This window comes from Kogia breviceps, chromosome 9, assembly GCF_026419965.1.
Source record: "Kogia breviceps isolate mKogBre1 chromosome 9, mKogBre1 haplotype 1, whole genome shotgun sequence".
Taxonomy (NCBI): domain Eukaryota; kingdom Metazoa; phylum Chordata; class Mammalia; order Artiodactyla; family Physeteridae; genus Kogia; species Kogia breviceps.
The window spans coordinates 115,298,929-115,322,851 of record NC_081318.1 but is presented as its reverse complement, the minus strand read 5'-3'; the positions used below and the strand labels follow the sequence as shown (position 1 = coordinate 115,322,851).

General features: G+C 50.8%; 1 protein-coding gene, 3 long non-coding RNA genes and 1 other non-coding gene across 10 annotated transcripts in view; 1 reads left to right on the top strand and 4 right to left on the bottom strand.

Annotated features, from left to right (window-relative positions):
• Positions 1 to 2,823: 2,823 nt before the first annotated feature.
• On the bottom strand, positions 2,824 to 6,076 carry LOC131762725 (uncharacterized). Of its 2 annotated transcripts, none has more exons than XR_010842362.1 (5): positions 5,917 to 6,076; positions 5,553 to 5,601; positions 4,219 to 4,341; positions 3,675 to 3,893; positions 2,824 to 2,949 (listed from the first exon to the last, which is right to left on the bottom strand). It is a non-coding gene; the product is annotated as an uncharacterized lncRNA (long non-coding RNA). The 2 variants fall into 2 exon arrangements; XR_010842361.1 differs by having other exon boundaries at positions 4,219 to 4,313; positions 5,917 to 6,074.
• On the bottom strand, positions 4,963 to 5,095 carry LOC131763096 (small nucleolar RNA SNORA9). Its single transcript, XR_009337497.1, has one exon. It is a non-coding gene; the product is annotated as a small nucleolar RNA SNORA9 (small nucleolar RNA).
• An 855-nt stretch (positions 6,077 to 6,931) lies between the features above and the next one.
• LOC136794890 (uncharacterized) lies at positions 6,932 to 11,476 on the bottom strand. Its single transcript, XR_010842364.1, has 3 exons — positions 11,399 to 11,476; positions 10,861 to 11,249; positions 6,932 to 7,544 (listed from the first exon to the last, which is right to left on the bottom strand). It is a non-coding gene; the product is annotated as an uncharacterized lncRNA (long non-coding RNA).
• Positions 11,477 to 11,500: 24 nt separating this feature from the next.
• Positions 11,501 to 19,911, bottom strand: LOC136794889 (uncharacterized). Its single transcript, XR_010842363.1, has 2 exons — positions 19,304 to 19,911; positions 11,501 to 14,193 (listed from the first exon to the last, which is right to left on the bottom strand). It is a non-coding gene; the product is annotated as an uncharacterized lncRNA (long non-coding RNA).
• Positions 19,912 to 20,762: 851 nt separating this feature from the next.
• CCM2 (CCM2 scaffold protein) overlaps positions 20,763 to 23,923 on the top strand; it is a 56,910-nt gene continuing 53,749 nt past the window's right edge. The window contains exons 1-2 of one of the 5 annotated variants that reach the window (XM_059073621.2): positions 20,794 to 20,874; positions 23,349 to 23,412. Coding sequence is in view for 2 of the 5 variants with exons in the window: in XM_059073623.2 (XP_058929606.1) it covers positions 20,845 to 20,874 (30 nt within the window). In the remaining 3 variants the exon portion in view is untranslated. Of the gene's footprint in view, positions 20,875 to 23,348; positions 23,413 to 23,923 lie in introns of all 5 variants that reach the window. The other 4 variants (XM_059073623.2, XM_059073622.2, XM_067043043.1 and 1 more) reach the window with 4 other exon arrangements.

The window sequence follows — 23,923 nt, the reverse complement described above, 5'->3', positions numbered from 1 at the left end:
CAGCCACGGGGCTGGTGGTCTGGGTTCGTCGTGCTGAGACCCAGTCTTGCCACTGGTCCAGGCTTCCGGATGTTTCCCAGAAGGGTCCTTTGTGTCCTTGAGGCCCACCTGCCTGTCCCTCTAGTAGTGAGGACCAGGAGCTGCACCAGGAGACCTCCTGTCCCACCTTGGTCCTCACCTCCCAGAGGTGTGGCCTCAGTCCTCTCCGTGGAGCAGGCGGGCCCTTTACAAGTGGCCAGACGGGCCAGCTCAGACTTCGACCACACGGCGTCCGGGTTGGGGCCGTGGGGCACTTCTCTCTCATCCCTCCCCTCGCACAGGGAGGGCAGTGCATTTCCCAAGTTTGAGTTATCCGTGTACTACCTTTGGGATTCTCTACTCAAAAAGCTAGTTTATTTAAGAACTGTCTTTCAGTCAAGTCACTTTTTTTTTTAACCTGAATGAATAAAAGAATTTATTCTGTGACATTTAGGGTCTAGACGAGAATAAAATTTTTGGTTCATTTTAGCTCGAGACTAGAATAAAATTTCTAACCAAGTGTGATCAAAAAAGTCTTTTTTTAAATTAAGTTTTATTGGAGTATAGTTGCTTTATAATGTGTTAGTTTCTGCTGTACAGCAAAGTGAATCAGCTACACGTATACATATCTCCCCTTTTTTGGATTTCCTTCCCATTTAGGTCACCGCAGAGCACTGAGTGGAGTTCCCTGTGCTATACAGTAGGTCCTCATCAATCAACTCACTTTTTAAACTCAAACATTGATATGCAAGGGTTTTTTTCCTTCAAATACTTTAAAACGAATGAAATTGTAAAGTGCTTACTTTCAAATGCCTGATAAAACCAAGCCTCACAGCACTGCGCCCATCGTTCTGAGGGGACCAGGCTTTGGCTCCACCCTGCGCCAGGCCTGGGGCTTCTCTTGAGCAAATTCTGGTCAAGTTTCATCCTCCCAGTCTCTGAAGACCCCCTTCGCACCCCCTGCCTCTTTGGCTGGTGCTTTTGAAGGGTTTTCCAAACCAAAGCTCAGGAGTACCTGGGGAGTTCTCACAGAGCCTCAAGGTTTCACTTCCCCAACCTCTGGGCCCGGGGTTTGCATTAAATTAATAAGTGAAACAAATGAAGCGGCTGTTCCAGTGAAACTTGAGACATTGAAACCTGAACTCGATAAAATTTTCACGTCATGGGACTTCCCTGGTGGCGCAGCGGTTAAGAATCCGCCTGCAGGGGACACGGGTTCGAGCCCTGATCCGGGAAGATCCCACATGTGACGGAGCAACTAAGCCTGTGCGCCACAACTACTGAGCCCGCGCTCTAGAGCCCGCGAGCCACAACTACTGAAGCTCACAAGCCTAGATCCCGTGCTCCACAAGAGAAACCACCGCAGTGAGAAGCCCGCGCACCACAACGAAGAGAAGTCCCCACTTGCCACTAGAGAAAGCCTGCGCGCAGCAATGCAAAAACCCAACACAGCCAAAGCCAAAGCCAAAAAAACCTTAAAAAAAATTTCATGTCACAAATTTTTTTTTTTTTTTTCCATGTAAAGATGTCAAGACTGTTCTTTGGTTGGGGATTGGCCCGTGGGTTAACCAGTCCCAGCTGAAGACCCTGCTACTGTGTGGCCCTGCACTTGACTGCACTCAGGACTGTGCTCTCCACTTGCAGCTTGCACAAAGGATTTGCCACCCAGTGCCTCATTTATCTATGAGGCCAAAGACAGCACACCAGAAATCCTTCCCCGTCCTGGGTCTGGCTGGACCTCTGGGTCCGCTGGTCTCAGGCAGGACAACTGGTGGCTCTATATGCAGCTTCCCCGGGGTAGGGTCTGACAAGGTGGGTCACAGTGACAGGTGGAACAAACAGGTGGTCAAGGGAGGATGGAAGGATAGCAGGGAGGTGCTCCTGGGGGCTGAGGATGGCACTTTCACTCTCATTATCTGATCTAGGTCGATTTCAAGATGCCGCCCTCTGTCCAGTCCCTTCGATGGCCCCTCACTCGGGCCCCCATTGCTGGTGCCACTGCGCTCTGTGGCAGGTCCCCAGTCCCTTTGTTTCTCAGTTCCCCTACACAACTGTACCCACTTTAGGATCTTTTACTTCCACCTCATCTCAGAGCATACATACTGTTGGGTTAGTTGCAGGGAAGGGCCCTGCCCAGCGCCCCGGAGCGGCGTGAGCCGCAAAGGCCGCACAGCTCATCCTCTGACGGTGCTCTCGTGAGGAGCTGCTCCGTCCCTCTTCCTCCTCTGCTCGGGAGGCAGGCGGGAGGGTCTCCCCTGGCATCCGGCTCTGAGCTGTGAGGCTTTCTGCCCCTGCCCCCTCAGGGTGTAGCTGCAGTGACTCACGGTGCAGGGACCTTTGGGTACTTTCCCATTCACAACATCACTAACAAACTGAATGTAAACGTGGCTCACTGAATCTTTTCTAGCTCAGTCGGCCTTGGCCTAACCTGCTGACATTCCTTGAAAAGGTCACAACGTTGAGCTAAATGGGCTTCCACTGTGAAGTTATTTATCAGATGAAATAGATCATGAGGGTGCATCACTCATCCTAAAAGTATCAATCCTCACACTGTGGACTCAACACTTTGGTGTGTAACCGAGTCTGGCCCACGCTGGTGAAGAGGACAAAAGACAGAGAACGCCAACAAGCCAGTGGAAGCTACTCCAGGACTGGTGCCCTTCCACCCACTCTGCGGTCTCAAAAGCAATGAGAGTGGGAGACACCCCAGGGGCACCCTCAAACTTCGCTGAAACTCCTTCAAGGAGGGGAGGGCCCTCCTCCTCTTTGTACCTAACATATGGAAAACAGAAACAGAGGCTGGACTGAACTACAAATTTTACACCGTTTTATTAAACCCCTCGTTTCTCATTCAGGAGATGTCAGAGGGGCCTGGGTCCTGATGTACAGCGAAAATCCTTGTTCTGGAAGCAGACGACACGGCACCCAAACCTGCGGGGGAGAGAAGGTCAGTCAGACATGCACACCTGGCCCTGAGCCACCCACACCTGAGCTGGGCCAAGAACCAGAAATTCCTGACTCCTGGAGCAAGTGAGGATTTGAACCTGCTCAGAGAACTGTGGTGCCAAGGCCTGGGTTCAAATTCTGCTGCACCTTCCCCAGGTGTGTCAGTGTGGGCAGGCCACCACCTCAGTTCCCACTTCCTCATCTATAAAAACAAGGAAACAACTTGGAGGCCTGCTGTGAAAATAAAGTGACGTGAGGATATAGCCAGGGATTGTTGTAATTGCCAACTGCTACGGAGTGGCAATCCACAGAAATGAACCTGAGTTCCCACTCCTGACTCCACCAAGCGCCAAGAGGCCTCCGTGACAGAGACTTAGTAGCAGCCCACCCTTTCCAGGCTGACACACCACTGACCTAGGAGATTCTTGGGGAAAAGGCTGCAGGTTGAATCCCAAACCACAAAGGCAATCAAAATGCCATGCCAAAGAATCAGAGCTCCATGAGTCTAGATAGTAGACAACTATCTGTCCACAAAACAGTCTCGGGAGCTTAAAGACAATTCATCTTTCTGAGACTCAATCACCCAACTTACAATATGGGAAGGTAAGAATAAATGGATGGTTTTGAACCTCTTGACAAGGGGACTTATGGAAAATTAACATATAAAATGGAAGTGAAGTGATTTGCTAGGCCAGACCCTGCATACTTACCACTGCAGAGTCCCCAGAAGAACCTGTCATCCACGGAAGGGATCATCTCTCAGGTGTCTTCTAGCTCTCACATCCTGGGATTTCTGCTGCTGAAGCTAGAGCAGGAACACAGGGCAGTCTGTTGGGGGCTGGGAGGCTGTGCTGTCAGGAACTGTGAAGGGTCTGACATACTCCCCCAGCAATGGCACGTGACAAGGTAGCCCATCAGTTACATGGAAGCTGGTAGGAGACACAAAGCAAAGACAGTTGATTATTCACCACAGCAGTAGGTAAACAGAGCACCAGCGTTCTCCACCAGCCCCATTTCCCATTGGGTGACACAAGGGGAGCCAGAAGGCACTCACGATGCAGTGGGCTGCATCACAGAAAAGGCACCCTGAGCACAGGACAGCCAAATCTTTTACAGTCGACAGTGGGCAGCCCTGCTCTCTGCTCTGGAAGTACTACCTCGTACATACCCAGGCTGTCTACTTGAACATCTTTGAAAAGAAAGTCAAAGGGCAGCCAGTGCCTCGCTCCTAGGACTGCAGAACCATGGACTCACCGACAAGTGTCCCGACGGCAGCTCCAGGAAACTGGTGTGTTCAGCATTTGCACTTGGACTGAAGAGAGAGATCCGAATCTGCTAGAAGCCTTGACCTTCAAGGGAGACGGTGTGGTGTGACCCCTGCCGTGCAGAAGCATAGGAGCTGTGCTGCCCTGCTATGACCATGCCAGCCATATCCCTGCCTGAACCCAACAGCCCTTGCCCCAAGTCAAGGCCCAATGGGCATTTCCCTAGAACCAAAACTTCCTACCCGCTTCTGGATTCCATTCCTCCCTCCCTCCATTCCACCGCTGCAGAATTTAGCCTTTGGTTCTCTTTGGTTTACCCGCAAATGGTAATGTCCCAAAGGGCAGGGCCCATCCCTATCATTCCTTTCTACTCTTTATTCCCTGCTGCGCGTCTAACTCCACCTTTACCACTCCCTCTGAGCTTCACTTTCAACTTCTGAAAGGCTTCTGTTTGAAGGATATAATAAAATAATACAATAGAATTTACCACAAGCCTGGAACAGAGCAAACACCTGAAATCCAAAACGACTTCGGCAAAGATATCAACGTTCTCTAATCTACACAGTGCAATATAGTAGCCACTTGCCAAATGTGGCTACTGAGCATCTAAAAATGTAGGTAGTGGGAATGAAAAACTGAGTTTTAAATTTAACCATATGTGTCAAGTGGTCACCACATCAGACAGCACAGATCGGTATGCTGCCCAGCACACCAGATAGGGAAGGCAGCAGGCAAGTGTCTGAAATTTCTATAACCTTGCTCTGGATGGAGCAGGGCAAGGCCTCAAACCATTTCAAAATTTTTCTTGCAAGCACTGTAGGAATGCACAGGGTCACTGCAGACCCAAGCACGCTGGAGGCTTGCAGCCCACATTCCTTCCAGCCCCTAAAGCTCTGGACAGACAGCTGTACTCCTACTGAGCACCAGCCGGGACCAGAAACTGGGACAAGGGATCACGGGTTGAATTAGGCCTACTTGGGTTTACCCACTGGACACAGATAACTGACAAATAGTAGGAAGGGAAGGACTCCAGACAGCAATCCCTTCTGGCTCAGGGAGTAAGGGAAGCAGCCTTGGGAGAGGCAGCTTTGTCAAGCAGTTGAAAGGACAGGAGTTAACTTTTTCATTCCTTACGACCCTGTAAATATCCTTATCACCACCTCATTACACAAAATCGCCTTTTCTGCCACAGTCTTCTCAGAACTGTAGACCATGACACAAAAGTTGACTCGATCCGCAATTTTCCCCATGAAATAATGGCGGAGAAGAACTGCGGGCCCCGTTCCGAGAACGGGGAGCTGGGGCCGGGGCAGTGTCACTTACCAGGCCATCTTACAGATCATCTACTGCGGAGCAGTCGAGGGCCGTCCACCTGGAGGGGGCACGGGGTCAGCTCAAGCAAGGTTCCCGCCCCTTGGGAGGCTATACCCACGAGCCCATTCCTCCCGGCTCTGCCTGCCAAGGCCGCATGTGTACTCCGAACGGGACCCTCAGAAGCTCGGTTAGAACCACCCTCGCGTTTCCCCTCCAACCGCAGGACGGAACGGCCAGGGCCGAGCACCCGCCACGATCACCGGACCGACGGGGCCAAGCGCGGAGTAACTTGGAGACGGCGCGCCCGCTCCAACTGGGCCCGGCGCCCCGCACCTCGCACCCCAGCAAGGCCTGCACGCCCTGCGACCCTCACCTGGCCTCAGTAGATGGCAGGCACCGCCTGGGATCCTTGATGGCACTGGATGGCCACGATCCCAAGGAGCAGCCTCACCTCAACTGCCACCCACGGGTGCAGCCGCGCACGCTCCCGCCGCCCTCTGGCAGACGCACGTGGCGTCACGTAACTCGCGCGCGGCCCTGGGAGATGACGTCACGAGGGGCGCCAGGGAGAGGCTGCGCGTTAGCTGCGTCCCTCGGTAGTCCCTTGTGAGGCCGAGAGCGGAAGTCTAGTAAACCGGTGGAGGCGGGGCGCGCTGCGTTCCTGTTACCCCCGGGCTGGACTGGGGGACCCAGGAAGGCGGGGAAGCGGGCCTCGTAAAGGAACAGGAGGACGGCAGCCAGCGGGGAGCTGGGCGCGGCAGGCTGGTGCAGGCGGAAGGTCACACAAGTAAGAAGCTGGACGCTTGGTCCCTCTTCAGAATAGGGGAAGACACCCCCTTTGCTTTTAGAATTGAATTCTCTGCCCTTTTCAAAGGAATGTCAATCCCTAATGGCTAAATAAGCCCATGGCTAGTCTCACGACTCAGGATTGTTTCCCAAGGGCCTGGGAACACTCTTTCTGAAATGTTATTGTCAAAGGGGAGAAACTCTGATCTCCTAGTGTCCTGGGAGGCTAAGGGCCCACTTGTCACCCGACTCCAAATTGCCCTTAACTATATGGAAGAGTGGGGTTTCTTTTTGTGTTTGCGTCCCTTTTAACTGTGATGCGCATCACATTCTGTCTTTTCTTTCTCTTCTTTGTGGAGAGGTTCTCTGGGTTGGGAGGAAATTTGGGGTTTAAATATATTTCTTCCACGCAGGCAGAGGAAAGTGCATTGGAAGGTACTGAGACTGGAAAGGGCGTGGCTTGTTGGAAATACAGCTAAGTATTAACAGGATTGTAGAGTCTTCTCCATGAGGAGCAATGTATAAGAACTACATATTCAAAGGTCTTGAATATAAGGCTACGAAAGCAACAACTTGGTTCTGTAAAGAAAAGCAGAGCAATACTTGAAACTCATTTTATGTATAGCACCTAGTAAATACATTCAAGCAGTTTATAGTATACAATCCCATTATTTTGTTAAATGTCATGAGACAGATAGGGTGGGAACAGATTGCTCACGTGGAGACTAACATTTCAGCCAAAGAGGTTAAGTGGCTTGCTCAAGATCTCATAGACGGCTAGGGCTTGTTTTATCTCAGATCACTGCTCTGTCCATTCTGTCACTCTGCCATGATGTAATCGAGAGAACCAGGAAGGTAACTGGTTATGGAGGGTGAGAACATGGCTGACAGCGTGGGTGTCTATGTGTGACCAGAAAAAGTGGGCTTGCCAAGGACTAAAAGAGAACAGCTTTTTTCTGAGATGATAACCAACAAAATTCACTAGAAAGGGGAAGATGTTCCATGAAACTAATACAAAAGGATGCCAAAACATTAAAAACCACGGAATCAAAGCTCAATTGCCTTATACTAGGAGGCTGCATGAGACTGGCACAAAGAGAGACAGACCTGTCTGCAATTTCTTAAGTACTTATCAGAATATTGAAAAGAACTTTTCTAAAACCACATCTCCAAAGAGTAACTCCATTATTCTTCCAAGCCAACTGGGATGTATGCCTGGAAAGAAAATCAGAAATTTGGCTCTGAAAGAATACATAGAAAGCAATAGGAGCTTCCCCAGTGGCTCAGCGGTTGAGAATCCGCCTGCCAATACAGGGGACACGGGTTCGATCCCTGGTCCAGGAAGATCCCACATGCTATGGAGCAACTAAGCCCGTGCACCACAACTACTGAGCCTGCACTCTAGAGCCTGCAAGCCACAACTACTGAGCCCACGTGCCACAACTACTGAAGCCCGTGCAGCTAGAGCCCGTGCTGTGCAACAAGAGAAGCCACCGCAGAGAGAAGCCCATGCACCACAATGAAGAGGAGCCCCTGCTCGCTGCAACTAGAGAAAGCCTGCGTGCAGCAACAAAGACCCAACGCAGCCATAAATAAATAATTTTTTTTTTTAAAAAAAGAACATAATAAGCAAGGAGGTATCAAAGTAGGGCTTACAAGGTTTCTTTCACTGGAGGCACACAGGGTGGCTCTACTGCCAAGGGGTCATTATGATTTAGCGTTGGTTTGGGCCATTATCATTTACAGGCCTGGAAACTGGATATTATAAATGCATTGAGAGAATTCACTTGAATCAACTCTAAAGAAATTCTTTTCTTCACTAATTAAGTTAATACTGGATTTGTCACATGCACAGCATGGTATGAAGTATTGCATGGCATATGTCGAAGAACAACTCAGAGACATCTAGGTAGTTATTTGCTAGCTATTTAGTTCTCGATGGGTGAGAGGGACAAAAAGGAAAAAGCTGCAGTCAGCCTTGGGAACAGTGAAAAGATTACTTAAAAAAATAAAGAGCTGGAATCTAGTAAAGATGTGAGTCCAGGAAACTGTCTTTGAACAGGTCAACTGAGGGTAAATTTTCAGTTGTTCAGGGATTTCTCGAAAACTCTAGCTAGGAAGCATCTGTACAAAGCTGTCTCCAGGTGATGTCAGTGCCTTTCTATCTTAATCTGGCCTGGTGCACATCATTCCTTTCATTAGAACTCTCAGATACAACGAGGAATCCCACACAGTCCCTGTCTTTACAGGAACTTAATGATCTAGTACAGGAATGTCCTAACATGGTTAACATCAGAGACATATGAATAAAGTGCTTTGGGAGCGGAGGAGGATGGAGGAGGAAAAAATTTCATCCAAAGATTTAGTGGAAGAGGTGATACTTGAGCTGGGTGATAAAATCTAACAGGTAAGTCCACCAGGGACGAACCAGGTGTCCAACAAAGCTTATTTTATTAATCTGCTGCAACAAGGGAGAATCCCAGGGAATTCTGGGCTGCCTCTCATTACAAGAGTAGTAAAGGGGTTTTGTAAGGTTTGGGATTGCACTGAGTAATTGCACTGAGTAATTCTGAGGAGAGGAGAGGGGAAGTGAGGATCAGCTCTAGATTGCGGCTTTCATGAAGTGCAGGCAGTTTAGTAACTGGGTCCCAGTCATTTTTGTTCATGGGATGGGGCCACAGAGCAGGCTAGGGAAGTAAGTGGTAAGAAAGCAGAAATCATGAAAAAGAAGGAGGCTGTTGGGACACTTTACAGCTGAGGTGTGACCTTGGCAGAAACATTGTTCTCAGTTAACACTGCAGCTAGCCTTATGTCCGTTATGAGGGACTGACTACACAGACAATGGTCCGACCATTTATAAAAATAGCATTCTGACCCACAAACCGCAGCAACCAGCCCAGGGAACCAACCCCTTCTCTACAGTAGCCAGCCCAGGAAGCTGGCTGTTGTTAAGTCAGACTTGGGGGGAGTCAGACTGCTATCTCTAGTGACAGTCCAGGAAAGCAAATGATAACCTCCAAGCAAGCCAAATGGCCAGAACTTGGTCAATAATTTACAGCTTCCCTAATTTTTGTTCCCACTTCTAAATTAGGACCAACCAGAGAAAGCCCTACACAGTCCTCCAATCAATCGCATGGATACCCCACTTCTAGGTAGCCCACCTCCAGCCTCCCCAGGCCACACCCCTGACTTCTTCACTAGGAAGCTCTCCCACTTCTCTGCCTGCCTTTGGGTCTCTGCCAGATGCACGTGATGGTGGCTGACTTCTTCACTATAGCCAGCTCTGAACAAGTAGCCTTTGCCTGTTCTCATTTAGTTGGTCCTCCTTTATTTCCAAAATTATCACCATCTGATTATTAGTAGGCAAAATTTTACTTGAAGCCTGGACTTGTGTGTGTGGAAATGAGGCAAAGGTGTTCTAATGGGTAGGAGCAGCCTGAGGAGAGTCAGCCTAGGATCAGGTTGTGAAAAAATAGGGAATACATATATTAGTCTCTACCCCTGGTTCCTAGCACAGAGCTCCCACATCGCTTGAAATTTCCTGGGTGAAAGGAATGTCTTTGTTCTAATGAGGCAACTCTGGGTGGGCTCCTGGATGGTTCCTGGATCACCAGAAAGACCCATGATTAGGAGCTTGAAAATTTCAGTCCCACCTCCCCATCCTCCAGAGACAAAATAGAGTTAATAATTGATCATGCCTATATGATGAAGTCTCCATAAAATTCCAGTAGTATGGGGTTTGGAGATCTTCTAGGTTGGTGAACACGTGGGGGGGTGGCTGGGAGAATGGTGTGTTCAGAAGACAGCTCTATACCCCTTCCCACATACCTTACCCTAAGCATCTCTTTTATTTGTATGTTTATCTGTATCTTTATCATATCCTTTTATAATAAACCGGTAAACAGTAAGTAAAGTGTTTTCCTGAGTTCTGTGAGCCATTCTAGCATATTAATTGCACCCAAGGAGGGGGTCCTGGGAACCTCCAATTTATAGCTGGTCAGAAGCACAGGTAACAACCTGGACTTTCAATTGTCATCTGAAGTGGGGGGCAGGGCAGTCTTATGGGACTGAGCCCTTAACCGGTGAGATCTGATGGTCTCTCCAGGTAGATATTGTCAGAATTGATGTAAAGTGTAGGACGGGACTTCCCTGGTGGCGCAGTGGTTAAGAATCCGCCTGCCAGCGTAGGGGACATGGGTTTGATCCCTGGTCCGGCAAGATCCCACATGCCATGGAGCAACTAAGCCCATGCACCACAACTACTGAAGCCCGTGTGCCTAGAGCCCATGCTCCACAATAAGAGAAGCCACCACAATGAGAAGCCCGTGCACCGCAACTAGGGAAAGCCCACGTGCAGCAATGAAGGCCCAATGTAACCTAAATAAATAAATAAATAAATAAAATAAAAACAAATAGTAGGTATAAGGAGCAGCTACTGTTCTGAGCGCTGAGTGTCTAGGGAAGACCCCCTTCCCCCTCCTCCCAGGGCTGAGGGCCAGACTTTGTTGGAGAGAGAATAGCTACAGCTCACCGAATGGCAGAGAAGTGCTGGCAGAGCTGGCTGAAGTCCACCCCCTGGAAAACTGTTCATGGAGGTGTCTTGCTGACCCCTCGGATATAAAACTTCCCAACATGGGTGCTGGAGGAATCTGCCAGCTGCTGGGTACTGAGTACTGTTGGCAGCCCCGCACTGCAGAGCCACGTGCTTCGGAGAGAACCCAGAGCTGGAGAAGCTACCCTTGATGTAGGGAGGGAGGTAGGCGCTTCAGAGGTCTCTTTCTGCAGGCCTGCCGAGAAAGCTCACTGGAACCAGGTGGCAAAGCCCCTTCCTCCTGCACTGCCTCCAAGCAGTTTCTCCTGACAAAGCTTCACACTGGGCAACCTGGCAAAGGAGGAATGCTCAAAGGGCCCAGCTCCATCCTGCGAAGAGAAATGAGAGTGAATGTGGAGCTGAGAGATGATATATTGACCACTGGCACAGGAGACAGTACTCTTAAAAAAAAAAATCAGTTGAGACAAATACTGGTTTGGTGTCAGTTTACATTCTAGCTGTGCCGCAAGGTTCTTACCGCCAGCTTAGTCTAGTGGCAAAATAGTGGGAGTGCTGCTGTGTTAGACCTGAACGGTCTCTGAGGGATCCCAGCTCACCCAAGAACCGCCAAGAGTCGAGAGTCGTTGCAACACGCAAGAGGTTTATTAGGAGCCGGTGCACCGGGGTTCCTTGGTCCTCACGCAGGAGGCCGAAGAGGAACCCGTAAAAACGGAATCACACACATTTTATAGGTTTATTCACTTATAGGGCGGGTATATTTGGAGTTTCACAATGATTGGGTAAACGGGGCGACCTTTAAACTCATTGGCTGGGGCGACCTTTAAACTCATTGGCTTAGGCATTCTTGCCCCCCCCCCCACCCCCACCCCCACCCCCCCCCCCCCCCCCGCTGTACTTGTTTGTTCCAGGTTAGGGCATGTCTCAGATATGTCCTGTTTTCCAGGCCTTTTTCTCGGAACGATTTCTGCCCAGAGGGACATTCCAGTATCTTATCTACACCCACCAGCCGGAAAGCCAAAAAAGTTTTTGGGTATCGATAGGGAAGTAGGGGTGTGAGTATAGTTGAGGCCCTACATTCCCCCCTTTTCTTTTTGCAATTAATTTCAATCATGGAATTTCAGCTTCTTTTTGTAGGCTTTGGTATTGTTGTCTTAACATTAACACCTGTACCGTACTGACACGCTGTCTGATAAAGGCTATCAAGCGATTTAAAATGCATGGTCCAAAAGTTAAGAGCAACAACAAAATAATGAGGGGTCCTAACAAGGTGGAAATTAAAGTAGTAAGCCAGGGAGATTTATCAAACCATGATTGGAACCATCCTTTTTGATTTTCCCTTTCCAGGCGCTCCCTAAGCCTGTCCATAGTTTTGGTGATAGCCCCAGAATGATCAATATAAAAACAGCACTCTTCTTTTAGTGCGGCACATAGTCCACCCTCCTTAAGGAACAGCAGGTCTAGTCCCCTCCTGTTCTGCATTACCACTTCTGAGAGCGAGGTGAGTGATTATTTTAACTGAGTTATGGAACTCTCTAACGCCTGGAGGTCGATATCTACAGCCTGTCCTAAGTTAGCATAGTAGTGAGGTTGTTGGATGAGGGCTGTTGCACCTGTTCCTACTCCGGCTGCCATTCCTAGTCCTAGGAGTACAGCCAGGGTGAGGGTTATGGGCTCTCTCTTAAATCTCCTTTTGCCTTCATATTCGTCTAGAAAGGATGAATCCGAATGATAGATGAGTCTGGGGACCAGCTGGACTAACACACAAAAGTCGGTTGAAGCATTGAGGACCTCTAGAGAAATGCAAGGGGTCAGTCCTGTGCTACATCATGCCCACCATCCATCCTGAGGAGGGAGGAGATATCCTGAGCCCTGTGGGAGGCTTGAATTGGTACAGAGATGTCGATGGGACGGGGTGGGGGGAGGGGGGCGCGTTCCTACACATGTACCGTTTCCTGATACTGAGGACAGGGTCAATTTACTATTTCCTTCTTGTTTCCATCGACATTTATCTGGAGAGTTGACATTACTAAAATTAGAACTATATCCTATAGCATCATAATAAGGGGGAGGAGCAGCATAGCAAAGCCAACATGATTTGGTAGCCTCTGGATTTGTGGCATTTAGGACCCCGAAAGCCGCCTGAACCAACGAAAGCATTCGGTCCCGGGGGGTTTTGGGTTCGATTGTTATTTTCCTTGGTCAAGAAGTCTGGTTTCTTATCCCTGGTAGCATTGTGGGTGGGGCCCAGGGTAGCAGAGAGTGCCCAATCTCAGGATTGGGGCCCACAGGAACGGGAGTAGGGGTTTCGATCTTTAACTTGATGGTCATTAGCAACCCATCATCATATGAAAAAATATCAGGTGTGTAAAACCTGATACCCCATGAATGGCCATTTGCCCAATTTTTGTTTTTCTTCCCAGGTTCACTAAAAGAAATTTTAAGGGGATGGCACCAGTTTGAACATTCGGGCACGTTGGCCCAGTGGCTATTTTTCTGATGGGTGTAGTTGGCCGTTACCTTGATAAAGTCCCAGCTAGAGGTGGGCTTCCAGTAGGTGTCCCCTGTGGTTTCACATCCCCAGCTTTTGCAATAGAAATGTTCTTTCCCCCCGCATTGATAATTCAGGGATCGGTGACGATGGAACCCGGGGCATATATAAAAGGAGAGGGCCCTGAGCATGCTTCTCCGACTCTGGGTTGAACAACCTGCCCCCCATATTAATTTTGGGCGTCCCCCCCCGGGCGGGGAAGGTTGAGTCGGGACAGTTTGTTGATTGTAATATCCTTCTAGATCCCAGCCGGGGGTTCCCAGGGCCAATTTACAAATATCGGGAAAGAGGTCTGGCCACCAGGTCCAAGGGGCAGCGGTATGGCTAACAGACCATATTACATCTCCAGTTTGGGAAATTACCTGCCAGGTTAAGCGCTGGGGCAGGTGAGGACTAAAGTTACTCACAGCCAGTAGGGGTAACAAAGTCAGAGTTATGAGTCTGATGATCGCAGGAGCTTGAGCTTGAGCGGGTTGCTGGTCTTTTGGGCCCGCCATTCCGATGATGATGCAGACGCTGGCGCAGCTTTTACGTGTGAGGCGTGAATCCAAGCAGCGATGCCGTCTACCTTTATAGCCGTGGGGGTGGTGAGCAGGACGATGTATGGTCCTTTCCACCGAGGCTCTAGTGTCTGGGTTCGGTGCCGACGGACGTACACGGAATCTCCGACTTGGAAGGGGTGAGCCTCTGCTGGTGTCCCCGGTCGGTAAGCCTCTGCCAGCTGGGACCACACCTCCTTTTGGACCAACTGGAGTCCCAATAGCCTAGCATATAAGTCAGTGTTATTCTGGCAGTCAGGACTTATTCCTTCCCCGAGCGTGAGAAGGGGAGGTGGGGCCCCGTATAGTATTTCAAATGGAGTGAGATGATAGCGGGAGGGGGTATTTCTAGCCCGGAACAGGGCTAAGGGAAGGAGCACCGTCCAATCTGTACCGCCAGTCTCTATGGACAATTTAGTTAGGGTCTCTTTTAGAGTTCTATTCATTCTTTCTACCTGTCCTAAACTCTGGGGTCTATAGGCACAATGTAATTTCCAATCAGTCCCCAGGTATTTGGCCACACCCTGACTTACCTGGGCGACGAAGGCAGGACCATTATCGGACCCTATTACCTTTGGTGCCCCGAACCGGGGGAAAATTTCTTCTAAGATCTTCTTGGCTACCACAGTAGCTGTCTCCTTTTTCGTTGGGAAAGCTTCTATCCATCCTGAGAAGGTATCTATGAAAACTAGGAGATACCTGTTACCATACCTTCCAGGGCGTATTTCAGTGAAGTCGACCTCCCAATAGGCTCCTGGGCGGTCTCCTCTGAGCCTTTTCCCGCTCTCAAGCTTTCCTTTATGGGAGTTTACCTGTTGGCATGGAATGCACTCCCGGGCAATCTGTTCAGCTAATTTGGTTAGTCCAGGGGTATCATAACCTGTCTTGTGTAGTAGAGATACCATCTTTTTGGTTCCCAAGTGTGTCCATCTGTGAATTTGTTGTAGCATGGATTTTGCTTGTTGAGGAGACAATGTGTCTTTGGTTATGGCTGGGGGGGTTATTCCCCCGTCATTTGGTTCCCCAGGACTCTTGTCCGATAGTTCTAGTATGATTTCCCCTAGTGCCACTTCTCGTGCCACCCTATCTGCCATGTTGTTGCCCCGTGTCACCGGGGTATTGTCCTTCTGGTGCCCGGGGCAATGAATGATGCTGACTTTAGTGGGGAGCATGAGGGCAGCTAGCAGGGCCACTATTTCTTCTTTGTTTTTAATTTCTTTGCCCGCCGAGGTGAGCAACCCTCTTTGTTGGTAGATGGCCCCGTGGACGTGGGCGGTAGCAAATGCGTACCTACTGTCCGTATAGATGTTTACCTTTTTGTTTTCTGCTAGTTCCAATGCCCTGGTCATGGCAATTAGTTCAGCCCGCTGGGCCGATGTCCCTTGCGGTAATGCGGCTGCCCAGATGACCTCTTTCCCATCTACCACAGCTGCTCCCGCCCGACGCTTACCTTCTTCTAGGAAACTGCTTCCATCGGAAAACCAGGTAAAGTTGGCATCGGGGAGAGGCTGATCCATCAAGTCTGGCCTGCTACCGTATGCTGCAGCCAATACTTCCTGACAATCATGGATGACGGTGGTGCCTTCCAGGTCGGGGTCAGGCAGCAAGGTGTCCGGGTTAAGTCCTGTGGCTGATGTAAACTTAATACGGTCTGAATTTAACAGCAGGGCTTGGTAATGAGTCATTCTGGCATTTGTTAGCCACCTGTCGGGTGGCTGACGAATCACACTTTCTAATGCATGGGGGGCTGTTATCGTTAAGTTCTGTCCCAAAGTCAATTTGTCAGCATCTTTGACCAAAGTGGCCACAGCGGCGATTATTTTTAAGCAGGCGGGCCATCCTGCTGCCACAGGATCCAATTTCTTTGATAGGTACGCAACCGGGCGATTCCAGGGGCCCAGTTTCTGAGTTAGTACTCCCTTTGCGATGCCTTTATTCTCGGCCACGTACAGATGGAAAGGCTTAGTTACATCTGGTAGCCCCAAAGCCGGGGCTGATAGTAGGGCTCGTTTAATTTGGTCAAAAGCCCGTTGTTCTTTATCACCCCAAGCGAAAGGGATGCCGTTCTTGGTCAGGGGATACAAAGGGGCTGCTAACTCAGCAAACCCTGGAATCCATAGCCTACAGAATCCGGCCGTCCCCAAAAATTCCCTAACCTGTTTGGGACTCTTGGGAGCCGGTATCTGGGCAACGGTGTCTTTCCTGCTTTCCGAGAGCCATCTCTGTCCTCCTTTTAACAAGTACCCCAGGTAACTGACCTGTCGTTGACATATTTGTGCTTTCTTTGTTGAAGCCCGATATCCCAATGTCTCAAGTTCTGTTAACAGCCTCTCAGTTCCCCTGATGCAGTCTTCTTGGGTCTCAGCAGCTAAAAGAATGTCATCAATATATTGAAGTAGAGTTACCTGAGGATTGGATTCTCTATAAGATGCCAAATCCTGGTGGAGAGCCTCGTTGAAAATGGTGGGGGAGTTCTTGAATCCTTGTGGCAGGCGAGTCCAGGTCAGCTGGCCTGACATCCCAGAAGCTGGATCCTTCCACTCGAATGCAAAGTAGGGCTGGCTGAGAGAGGAGAGTCTCAGGCAGAAGGAGGCATCTTTAAGATCCAAAACAGTGTACCAAGTGTGCTGAGGTGGAAGAGTACTTAAGAGATTGTAGGGGTTGGGCACCGTGGGGTGGAGGTCCACTACCCGCTTATTCACCTCACGTAGGTCTTGTACCGGCCGGTAATCATTAGTTCCTGGCTTTTTAACTGGTAAAAGAGGGGTATTCCATGCAGATTGGCACCTTACCAGGATCCCTAATTCCAGCAACCTTTGTATGTGAGGACGAATGCCATCCCGGGCTTCTTTGCTTATAGGGTACTGGCGGACTGTCACCGGGGTGGCGGTTGCTTTGAGTTCTACCACCACGGGGGGGCGATATTTTGCCATTCCCATACCGGCAGTTTCTGCCCAAGCCTGTGGAAACCTGGTCACCCAATCCTGCATGTCAACTTGTGGAGGCGAGGGCACTTCATATAACCTATGTTCGTCTTCCAGCTTCATAGTCAAAATTTGGAGTAATCTCCCTTGGTTGTCATTTATGGTGGGCCCTTCTGGTTGAAAGTGGATTTGGGCCCCCACCTTAGAGAGTAAGTCCCTGCCTAGCCGAGGGTATGGGCACTCAGGTATGACCAAGAATGAGTGGGTTACTTGTCCCACCCCAAGGTCTACTGTCCTTCGTGTGGTCCATGAGTACTGCTTATTTCCTGTAGCCCCCTGGACCCATGACCTTTTAGTTGAGAGGGGGCCTTTTGGGTGGAGGAGGACTGAGTGCTGAGCTCCGGTGTCTACCAAGAACTGGACGGGTTCCCCCTCCACTTTAAGAGTTACCCTGGGCTCGGGGAGAGGGTCCGAGCCCTGACTTCCCTTATCTTCCCCTTCCAGGGTTAACATTTTGTCTCTGGTTGGTTTTCCCCCGTTCTTCTTTTTAGGGCATTCTCTTACCCAGTGACCTTTTTCTTTACAGTAAGCACATTGATCCTTGTCTAACGGTCGCCTTTTATCCATTGTCCGCCCTTCCTGTCTATTCCTGTCTCTAATATTTCCTCCTCTGACTACAGTGGCCAGTATCTTACTCAAATTTCTCTCTTGCCGCTTGTCCCGCCTTAATTCACGGGCCTCTTGCTCCTTCTGCTTTCTTTCTTCCCTTTCCTCTTCTGTTTCCCTCTTATAATATACTTTATTTGCCTCTTTTACTAAGTCCTGAAGTGAGAAACCTTGTAGGCCATCCAACCTTTGTAACTTCTTTCTAATGTCAGGGGCCGCCTGGTCAATAAAGGCCATTGCTATGGTGGCCTTATGTTCCTCAGAAGTTGGATCATAAGGAGTGAACCGTCTAAAAGCCTCCATTAAGCGTTCAAGGAACACGGTTGGCGACTCCTGGGGCCCCTGAGTTACCTCTCTTACCTTGGCCAAATTCGTGGGGCGCCTGGCCGCTCCATGGAGACCCGCCACCAGAGCCTGGCGATACATCTTCAGGTGCTCCTTACCTTCTGGGGTATTGAAGTCCCAATTCGGCCTGACGAGTGGAAAACCGGCATCAATCTCGTTAGGCAACTGGGTAGGTTGCCCATTGGCGCCTAACACATTCTTTCTAGCCTCCAAGAGAACCCGTTGCCTCTCCTCAGTTGTGAGGAGAGTCTGGAGGAGCTGTTGACAATCGTCCCAGGTGGGTTGGTGGGAGAAGACAAGAGACTCTATTAAAGCAGTGAGAGCCTGTGGATTTTCAGAGAAAGTAGGGTTATGCATCTTCCAGTTATAAAGATCTGCAGAGGAAAAGGGCCAGTATTGGAGGGGCCTATTCCCGTGGTTATCGGGGGGGCCATAGTCTCTAAGGGGTAGAGCGGTAGAATCCGGGGAAATAGCCCTCTGGCTTCTGGTGCCCGCCGAGGGACCCCCCCCCCCCTCTGCCACAACAGGTGGCCCTATTGGTGCGGAGGGTTGTGGAGCTGGGGGATCGGGAGGCGGTATGGGGTCTAGGGCTGGAGGGTAAGGTGGTGGTGGGGGATCGAGGAAAAGCAGATCGGACTGCAAGTCTGGATATATCGCCTTTGGTGGGTCCGGGGCTGCAGATGACTTCTCGGCGTCTGGGGCTTTTTTCAGGGCCAGTACTTCCGACCGTGCTGGTGCGCATGCAGACATGCCTGTTGAGGGAACAAAGGGCCGGACCCACGGAGGCGGGGAGAGAACCAGATCTTCCCAGACCAGGATATATGGTATCTGGTCTGGGTGTCCGTGGGGTCCTGTGTTAAAGACCCTAGACTTGACTAGCCTGACCTGATCTAACAGAAAGGATCCCTCGGGTGGCCACCCTGTCTGAAATATAGGCCACTCAGAGGTACACAGCGTTTGCCATCTCCCTTTCCTTACTTCTACCGAAAGGTTGTGGGCCCTAGCCCTAACTTCGGTCCAGTGACTTAGGGTGAGAGAGAGAGGAGTCGTCATAGTTTGTCCCATTATCGTCCGTCAGGAGAAAGAGCACAGGAGAACAATAAAATTTCAGAAGACACACATTAATATTGCCGCCGCGAGCTCGTTTTAAAACTGAAACCAACTCAGATTCAGATGGCAGTTTGTATATCCTGCCAGGACCGGGTGAAGGGGAGACAAAATTTGTCTCTCCTTCCATATGGACCACCAGGGCGTCCCCCAGGGTCCGTGGACACCAGCTATTGGCACGTCTGCCTAGCCAGGAGTCCAATACAGATTTCACAGCGAGCCGGTTCGCACGGCTTCTTTCTGATGGCGTTTTACAGAGGACAGAAGACAAACAGACAGACAATTAGGCGTACCTGATACCTCCGACTCCCGATGTTCTTGTGACCCGGGGGCGAGTGGGGATCCCGGACGAGCCCCCAAATGTTAGACCTGAACGGTCTCCGAGGGATCCCAGCTCGCCCAAGAACCGCCAAGAGTCGAGAGTCGTTGCAACACGCAAGAGGTTTATTAGGAGCCGGTGCACCGGGGTTCCTTGGTCCTCACGCAGGAGGCCGAAGAGGCACCCGTAAAAACGGAATCACACACATTTTATAGGTTTATTCACTTATAGGGCGGGTATATTTGGAGTTTCACAATGATTGGGTAAACGGGGCGACCTTTAAACTCATTGGCTGGGGCGACCTTTAAACTCATTGGCTTAGGCATTCTTGCCCCCGCCGTACTTGTTTGTTCGCGGTTAGGGCATGTCTCAGATATGTCCTGTTTTCCAGGCCTTTTTCTCGGAACGATTTCTGCCCAGAGGGACATTCCAGTATCTTATCTACACCCACCAGCCGGAAAGCCCAAAAAGTTTTTGGGTATCGATAGGGAAGTAGGGGTGTGAGTATAGTTTGCAGTGTGCTTTTGGGCAAACCAACCCATTGGGACCTCATTTGTAAAAAGTGGCAGTTATTTCTAAGTGACTGTTAAGGTTCCACGTTTTATTCTGATAGGGTCTGGACGGGCTCGCTGTTGTATTTAAACTTTCCTGACGGGTTTGCCTAAGGAAGTCTGACATTGGAACAGACGAAGTCTTAGAAAAAACCTTCACTGTGGCCGCAAGAGTGGAAGGCAAAGGGAGAAAAGAAAAGAGAGTGGGTCCTGCACCCCTTCCCCAAGGCCCGGCTCCTCCAGGAGGCCCCGCCTTGGTTTCCCGCAGGCCACGACCTTCTATTCTCGCCGGCCGCTCCCATCCACGGCCCCGCCCCTTTTGTCAGCCCCGCCTTCCCCTCCCACAGGCCCCCTCCCACAGGCCCCCTCCTATAGCCCCACACCCCACCCTCTTCCCGTCCTCCCCTTCCCCACAGATTCCACCCCTCCCACCGGCCCCGTCCTCCGCTTCCTGTCGGCCTGAGCTCCCTCTCCCTGAGCGCCAGGCAGGCTGGGAAGTTGGCTGCTGTAAAGATGGCGGCAGAATTGAAAAGCTGGAGCAGCTCCCTTGGCTCTAAGGGGCCGGGAGGGTGGGCTGAAGGCGGGGCAGGCGCGTTCCGTCCCTCCCTGAAGGGCGTGGGGCGGGATAGGGGCGCGACAGGCGCGCTCCCGCGGCCCTGAAGGGATGGGGAGGGCAGACGCGTTCTCGGCCGCTCACAAGGATTGGGGGCGGGGCGTGTGGGCCGAAGGGGCCTGCGCACGCGGGGAGGGGCGTGCTCGCAGGGGCGGGGCCGCGCCCTCGGCCCGGAAGTGCGGGGTGCGGGGTGCAGGGCGCGGACGGCCCCTGGCGGCCGCGGGCGGAGACTGCGGCCAGGCAAGCGGCGCAGGAGCGGCAGCAGCCGCGGGGCCCGGGCGAGCATGTAGCGGCAGCGGGCGGCGCGGGGCTCCCGGGGCGGGCCGGGCCGCGGGGGCCGCTCGCGGCGACATGGAGGAAGAGGGCAAGAAGGGCAAGAAGGTGAGTCTGCGGGGCGCGTCCTCCCGAAGGCCGGGTGGGGGGCGGGCTGGACCCCAGACTGAGGCAGGCGGAAGGCGGAGGGGCTGGGGTTCGGGGGGCGAGGGGAACACGGGAGGGTCCCTCGGGGCCGCCCGTCGGTCTGCCGGTGCGGGGCGTGGGAAAGTCTGGTTTGGGGTGGTCCGTGGAGGGGAGTTCTGATTTGGGAGGTTCAGCCTGGGGAGGCTAGGCGTGGGGAGGTCCGGCACAGGAGTCTGGTGGGACTCCAGCGTGGAGAGGTCCCGGGCGGGAGTCCGGCGTAGGGAGGCCCGGCAAGGGGAGTTCTGAGGTGGGAGTCCGGCGTGGGGAGGCCCCAGGTTGGAAGTCCGGCGTGGGGAGGCCCGGGGGCGCACACTGTTGGAGGTGAGCGTGGCGGGCAGGCCGGGGCTCCCGGGTGGACGGCGCACGGTCAGGCCCGGGACAGGGTCGCGGGAGTCGGTCTCCGCGCGATGGAGTAGGAGGCGAGCCCCTGGACAATGGGGTTAGGTGGTCCTTTGCCGGCCGGGCGCGCGGGGGAGGAAGGAGCCACGCCTTTCCGCCCCTTCCGGTCAGTGACTCTCCCCCAAACCCAGGCTCTGCACATGGCCTTCCCCGCGGGTCAGTGACCAGGGGCTGCAGAGGAGCTGGACCCCGTTATGGGCCATAAAGTTTTCCAGGGTTAGCATCTTGAGAAAATGGGGTCTAAGGTTAATGTAGAAACATTTGCTGCTTAGTTGACTTCAGTATTGGGGTACCAAGTAAAAGCAAAAACTTCCTCATGGTACAGCCCGTTCACCGTCCGGTCCGGCCGGCGCGGGCTGAGTTTTGCTCTACCTAATACCAGCTGAGTGATTTCAGTGACGTTACATTTAGCAGTTGGATTTAGGACACAGTTCAAGAGGCTTCTTAGTCTTTGTAATTTTTAAAATGTGGCTTTAATTACAAGCTAGAGTAATTGATAAAGAAACTCAGCATTTTAAGGAGGCAAATAGCCATGTGAGATAAGCTGTCATTAAAATGTAAAATGGATTTCAATGAAATGTATCTTTTTCAAATACAGGCTTTATAATCGAAGTGTCTTACCTGTTATTTTCGTTTTAATAAATGTGTGTGCACTTTTATGCGCAAGTTTAAAACAGACCTTGATAAATCCTCTGATTTTCTGCTCTTCAGAGCCAGCTGTGTCCTTCAGTTGACGATTACTCATCACAAAGTGTCCCATTTTAAAAAGGTATTTGAAATGAAGTGTAGCCAGGTGGTCTTTGGGGGATTGTGCAGTGCTTCTTCTTTCACTTTCTTTATTCATTGTTTTGTTAGGTTATTAATACACATGTGTAATTTAAGTTCAGTATCAGTTGCAGTTACCTACAAAGATGGTTTTAGTCTGGAAAACAGCCCAAGAAAGTGATTCAGCCTGCAAGCATTAGACCACAGAGGGATGCTGCCCACCAAAAAGGGGGAAAGCTGAGTTTAGTGTTTCTACCAAAGCTGGTAGATGCCTTCATAAGAAATGTAGTCAGTTGCATCCTTTCCTGTCACAGATAGGCAGGTGGGCCAGGGCCCTTATAGGAGAAGGCCTGTCACCAGTGCTCTTGACTGCCAGCATTCTGTAGATTAGCTGGCTCAGTCCTAGCAGAGGACCAATCCTAGCCGCACGGTATCTTCCACAGTCAGTCCAAATGGTGCCTGCTAAGGAGAGTTAGTCCCTTCAGGTGGGTACTAGCCTATCTGATGGGGAAGGATGAGAATGAATTTTTCCCAGAACTTTCAACCAGCTCTGGAAGAAACATTTGAACATTCAGCATATTGAGAGAGACAGAGAAGTGGTAAGACATTCCTGAGCTTTTGGAATAGAACTAGTAAATCTCAAGAATTTTATAGTGGGGGCAATGGAAAGATTCAGGCATAGAGAAGATTAATACATTTCATTGTCTCTATTAGAGGAGATAACCAGTTATTACACAGTTGCCTAAGCCAGGAGGTTTGTGTTTTCTGTGTACTCTGCCGCTGCCATATCTCATTTTCCTACAGGCAGGCTAGACAGAGAGCTCTGGGGCATAGATTTCTATCCAGGCCACGACTTAGCACACGTTACCTCTTGCTCTCAGCCAATCACAAGCCAGTAGAACCTTCCTGCTCTGTTCCCCCATTCAATGTGAGGTCACCTCCAACTCAGTCAATTTGATGCTTAAGTTGTTCTCATCATCGTAAATTAACTAGAGCTGTCGATTTTAAAACTTATACACAAATTCAATCTGAAGCAGCGAGTAATGACTTAATAGTTTTATGGAAGTACCATTTGGACATTTAAATTCTCTTTCCAAGTTAGCTTCCTCAAAAAGTGCACATTTAAGCCTTTAAAATTGTGGATTGATAGGCTTTTCAGGTCTTCAGATGCTTGTCTTGGTGTTCTGTCAAGCAGTTATTCAGGCTTGTTCTAACGTGGGCTGTTTCCTCAGGACAGGATTCATCGAGCTGCCAGAGAACCAGTAGACCAGAGTGGATTTCATATAAAGTGCACAGGTACAGCCCTGTCCTTTCTCAGGCTACCTTGGCACATACGATGAGGGTGACTAGAGCCAGTAATGTCCTGTGGAAGGCGCTGGGTGATGGGGTGTGGGAGGAGCTGATGAGGAGATGGGGAGGTCTGGGGTATGGACGTGTGGACAGAGAAGTCCACTAGCTGCCAGAGGCCTGCCACCTAGGGAGTAGGAATGACCATGGAGGTCACTCTCCTGCCTGAACGTCCCCAGAGTGACTGGTACCTTTCAGGCCACCATTCCTGCTTGGGGGTTTGGAGAATGAGGCTTCCTCCTTACAGAGCAGACCCAAGTTCCATGCCTTTTGATACTCTTCTGTTAGGATGTAATTACTTTTTGTAGGAAGCTTAGGTGCATTAGTTGGATTACGTGCATTTTTATGAAAACACTTGACTCAGATGCGGATCACAGCCTTTGGGAAGACACAGTTGGTGGGAAGTCACCTTGGCCCTCAGCCTTGTTCAGGTCCTGGTTTCTGCCGCTTCTGCTGCTGT